Consider the following 4,995-nt stretch of genomic DNA (forward strand, 5'->3'; position numbering starts at 1 on the left):
CTTCCAGGGCCAGCGGGCTGCAGAGGCCGCCCCCTGCCGCCGCGCACCCCGCCGGAGGCGGCGCCCGGGGCCGCACCTGGGGCCTCCTCCACGTGATGTCCTCACGGAACTGGGCCAGCGGCGTGGAGAAGCTGGAGAACAGTGAGGAGTCCGAGGCTGGGAAGTCGGCGTCGCGGAAGAGCTCCCTGGCCGGCGCCCGCATCCTGCGCGCTCCGGGCCCCGACTGACAGCCCGGAAGGAGGGCGAATCCGCCGCGCGTCCGGGCGCGCGCCCGTCCCGTCGCCGCGGTAACCGCCGGGCCACGTGACACAGCGGCCCAATCGCATTCGGGCGGCGGATTCCCAGTATCCCGCCCTCGGGGGCGTGGCTACCGAGCTGGCCTCTCGCGAGACCTTTCCACCGCCCAGGCTGCCCTTCTCCCTCCCCCGCAGTGTGTGCGAACGGACCCGGCGGAGATTCCACCCCGGGAGGCTGACGGGCTTAGTGTCCTCGGGCCCGTGCAGCTCGAGCTGGGACGTCGGTGCCTCTTGGACTCGCGGTTTTCGGGGCCGAAGGGACCGGAGAGGCCTCTTCTGCCGGGGTCCAGGCCGCGAACTACAGGTCCCAGCATGCCGCATCGCCTCCCAGAATGCTCCGCTCGTCCCGCTGCTTGGCTGTAGGTCGGGCCGCCTGTTGGGGGAAGAAGCCGGGGAATGAGCGCCGCGGCTCGATTGAGAAGATAGCGACGGGTCGCGGTGGTGGGCTCCCCGAACCGAACCGGCCCGCGGGGGGGCGGGGGTCCCTCGGGCCTAGGCGGCTGTCTCGGGGCCCTCTGGGGTCAGACGCGCTGGATCCCGAGCGGGGAAGGGGAGGAGGCCGCAGCAGATGGCCGGGCATCTGGTCCTGGTGGGCAGGAAAGTGACCTGCTAGACGTGCGGCCATAGCGCATGGCCCCTTGGTGCTGCTGGGAGACGAGGACAGTACTTGAAGGCTGGTCGGATCGAAGCCCTTGTGCCGTCCGATCTGAATAGTCCCTGCTGCCAGGAAACAAACTGAACCCGGTGCTGGAGCCTCAGCCCCAGGTTCCCGTGACAGCCGCAGCTCGTCCCTCCGAGAGGCCACGACGGGCCTGCACGAGCGGCAGCTGCTAGCGGTGGTGTGACACCCACACGCTATTTGGGGGCCTAGGTATTGATGTTGTGGTTCTAGAAGAAAGCTACATAGCTCAGCACCCGCCTCTGGGGTGCTGGGACTTCACGACCATTTAGCATCCCTATGGCGGTAGCTCCCCCAGAAGATGCTCCCGCCTCCTTGGCAGGCCGGTGGCTGCACTGTCGCTGAAGGGAATCTGGAAGGGCCCTGGGCTCTGCTTCATGCAGGGATCCTGAAGGAGTAAGAGGCAAATTTCCTACCCGGCCTGGGGTGCTGGACAGCCGTTCCCCCACGTAACACTTTGGGGTGGTTAGCGGCAGACCTGAAGCCAGCCCGGGATCTGGCCTGTAGGTAGCAGCCTTTGCTGTGTCCCTCACCCAGGCTCGCGAGGTCTGGAGAGCAGGCAGCCTCTTACAGACATGTCATTGTCCAGGGCTGGGCCCATGCCCAGGGAAGGGGCCAGCAGACAGCTGGTGCTGGGGAGGCGTTAGCCCAGGCCTGGAAAGGCAGGCGAGTGACCCGCACTAAGATGGCCTTAGGCCTGCCTGGCACAGCTCCCGCACCGCCCTTACCCTGTGTGTCCTATGTCCCCCTCTGCCGCTTGGGCCCACCCCCAGCCCTATGCAGAGGGGGTCCCGTGGCTTCTGGAGTACTAATAGGAGTTGGAGGCGGCCTGAGGGGTGTGGCAAGGTGTTCCGGGGCAGCTAGTTCGTGACCCCCAGTTCCCACAACCCCAGGCCCTTGCAAGTGTGAGCCTCAGGGTCGTCACTGTCAGGTGGGGATGCCACCCTTATGTCACAGTGCTGTTTGGAGGTTACAGGAGAATGAAGGTAAAGGTTCCCCAGCCATCAGGCAGGATCAGCCTCCCTACGACCACCCCGCCCACGGGCGGTGTGCAGCCTCTGACCATTTCCTTTCCCAAGCCTGTGGGTGTCACGGGTTCTGTGGAATCTGGAACCTGCCTGCCCCCCTCCTCCCTCCCCAGGTTATCACTGCTCTGGAGTTTCTGCGCTTGTGGCTTTGCCCACACTTGTCCCTGGATGACCGTCCCTGTTGTTTTTCAAGAGGTGTGTTCTCTGGGTTCGCAGCTGGGCTGGGGGTTGTCTCTTCCAACCCCCACATCGCTTCTGGTCAGTGGGCAATAACCAGGCACTGCATCCGCATGCGGACACAGAGATTAAAGCTTGTATCCTGCCCACACGTCACCTGGGCGGGGGGGTGCCCCATCCGGGCCGAGGTGACAGCCCGCCCGCCACATCCTGTTAGGATCCACCGGGTGGCTGACCCCGCCTCCCCAGCAAGAGGCCACCTCAGCTGCTGCAGTTGAAGTCACCCAGGGAACCTGGACCTCTCCCTGGCTCCAGGTCAGAAGTTTTAGAGATGGGTGTGTGCCCCAGCTCAGGGCGAGACACGGGGACAGCCCTCTGGGGGGCCGCCGGGAGTCTCTGCCATCTCCCAAGGACATGCGATGGCATTTTCTCTTGTAACCCACCTCGGATGCCTGTGTGTGGGAGTGTGGGGACAGAACCTGCTGCGGTCAGCTGGTGACCACAAGGGACAAGCCAGAAGACAAAGGCCAGTGTTCCAGAGACTCCGGAGCAGACAGATGACGAATCTGGTGATGTCCTCAGCTCCTGAACTTGCTGGTGCTAGAATCCTCCACTTTGGGATTTCTGGTCATAGGTTATAAATGCAGTTCTATTGTTTGAGTAAATCTTGAATCGAATCTGTTGACACGTAACTGACCTTGTGCAGAGACGTCTATTAATTATCTACTGCTGTGTGTCCCCCAAACTTACGAACTTAAAAAGGCGTTTGTCATGTCACAGTTTCTGTGTATTAGGAATGTGGCGGCGAGCCTGGTGGGCGGTTCTGGCTGAGGGGCCCGCAGGAGATAGCAGCCAAAAGGTCGGCCAGCACTGAAGCCATCCGGAGGCCGGCTGGAACTGGCGGCCTCCGTTCCTTGCGTGGACCTTCATGAAGCTACTTGGGTGTCCTCACAGCATGGCGGCTGGATTCTCCCGGCGCAAGAGATCCAAGGGAAGGGAGGGCGGAAGCTGCAGTGTGTTTATGCCGCAGCTCGGTGTCCTGCTCCCTGGCTCCTACGGCCTGCCTTTCACCCAGTGCAGCCTGTACTCCAGGGAGGGGGCATCAGAGAACCTGTGGACACACGTGATGCCCCCCGTAGGCCCCGAGGGGTGAGATGAGAGTGTGGTGTGTGCAGGAGACAGGTGAGCAGTTGGGGAGCCCCGGGCTCTGACGCGGCCCAGATGTGCTTTAAGGGATCTCGCCCTGCGCGGTGGGCTCAGAAGGAGGCGCTCGAGGCCGGGGTGGGAGAGCGAGCCCGGACGCCCAGGTTCCGAACCAGCAACGGAGAAGGAGATTTCGTTTCTTTGAAGGTGCTTGGTGACTAGTCACGTGAGTCAGAAAAGGGGGGCGTGCCACGGGCTGGTGGTGCCAAGTGAGGCAGCCCGGGGCCCCGCGGGAGGACTAGCCTCAGGCCCCGCCGGTTTAGGAAGCTCCTGGGACTCCTGCTAAAGGACAGTCTTTGTCCAGGGTCGGGCCCGACACGGAGCTGGGGTAGGCCCCTTCTCAGCTTCGCGGGCGGCTGTGAATTACCGGCCGTGTCTGGCCCACAGAACAGTGCGGGCCCTGTTTCTCACACCCAGCAGCCGGAGAGGGGCCCAGTGTCCTCATTGCGTGGGCTAAGCTTTCTCTCGGGGAGTCTCCAAGTGAGGGGAAGGCACAGGGGCCACCTCCACCGGGCTCGCCCCACAGCCAGCAGCCCTCGGAACACCGAGGGGTGGCAGGAGCCCGGGCCACCGTCCCAGTCGGTCCAGGGTCCCGGAGCCTGGAGCCACCTGAGCTAGGATTCTCCTGGCCGCCCGTGGCCACAAACCCCGTGGTACAGAGGACCTAGGGTGGTCGTGAGGGTTAAATGAGAAAATGCAAAGTGCTTGGCTGGTCCCGAGCTAGGGGGGACGGTCACTGAGGGTCGCGGTCCTGGGCTGTGGGGGGCGGTCAGCGAGGGGCACAAACATGGACTGCTTCTCTGGGCTCATCCAAGGCTGAGTGGGCGTCGGGCCTTAGAAGCCCAGGTCTGTCCCTTTCCCCGGCTAGAAGGTTCCAGCAGAAGGAATCTTCCCCGGCCGGCCTGGAACAGGGCCGCCTTTGCCTTGCCTGCCTCGTGGTCAGTTCTCCAAGGAGTGGGTTCTGCCTCTCAGGGCTCCGAGGGTCCAACTCCTTTGAAACACACTGAGTGTGGTCCTTACACATCCCAAAGGGAGGAGGCGGTGGCCCAGGGGTGCAGCGCTGGGGCCGGGACACCGCCAGCGCCCCAGACCAGGCGGACCTTGGCCACTGCGCCCTCCGTGACGGAGAAATGAGTTCTTTTCGGTGATGTTTTAAGTAAACAATAACAAGAAACAAACATGATTGTTTTCCATAAAAATAATACAAGCTCCTAATAGAAATCCCCCCTCCCCCAACTGTTGCTCCGAAGTGGCCCTAGGGTCACGAGCACAATGAGGACCACCTTCATCGTGGGCTCCGGTTCTCCGATGTGAGCCCGCCTCCGGCCCCGGCTGTTCTGTGCAGATGCTCAGTCTCCAACAGGGACCTGTTTCTGTGGGCCTGGGGCGGTGGAGGGGGGGAGGCCCCACTTCCCCGCTCTCGGCTTCTGCTCTCCTGGGGTCTGGGCAGGTGATGGTGACAGAGAAAGTGGGCCGGGTGACGGGGTTGGGGGGGGTGAGGGTTAGGGAGGAGCCAGGCCCAGGGAAGTGTGACGGGGAGGAGAGGGGAGGAGCAGAGGGGAGGCAGTGGCTAAGGAGAGGCCGGGCATGGGGTGGGGGTGGGGGTTAGGGG

General features: G+C 63.4%; 1 protein-coding gene across 1 annotated transcript in view; it reads right to left on the reverse strand.

Annotated features, from left to right (window-relative positions):
• Window positions 1-242, reverse strand: part of CAPN10 (calpain 10) — a 10,315-nt gene extending 10,073 nt beyond the window's left edge. Inside the window, 1 exon segment of the mRNA XM_077757373.1 lies at window positions 77-242. Coding sequence (XP_077613499.1) covers window positions 77-202 — 126 coding nt within the window. The 5' untranslated portion in view covers window positions 203-242.
• Window positions 243-4,995: the final 4,753 nt, after the last annotated feature.

Source organism: Crocuta crocuta, unplaced genomic scaffold, assembly GCF_008692635.1.
Source record: "Crocuta crocuta isolate KB4526 unplaced genomic scaffold, BGI_CrCroc_1.0 scaffold290, whole genome shotgun sequence".
NCBI lineage: Eukaryota > Metazoa > Chordata > Mammalia > Carnivora > Hyaenidae > Crocuta > Crocuta crocuta.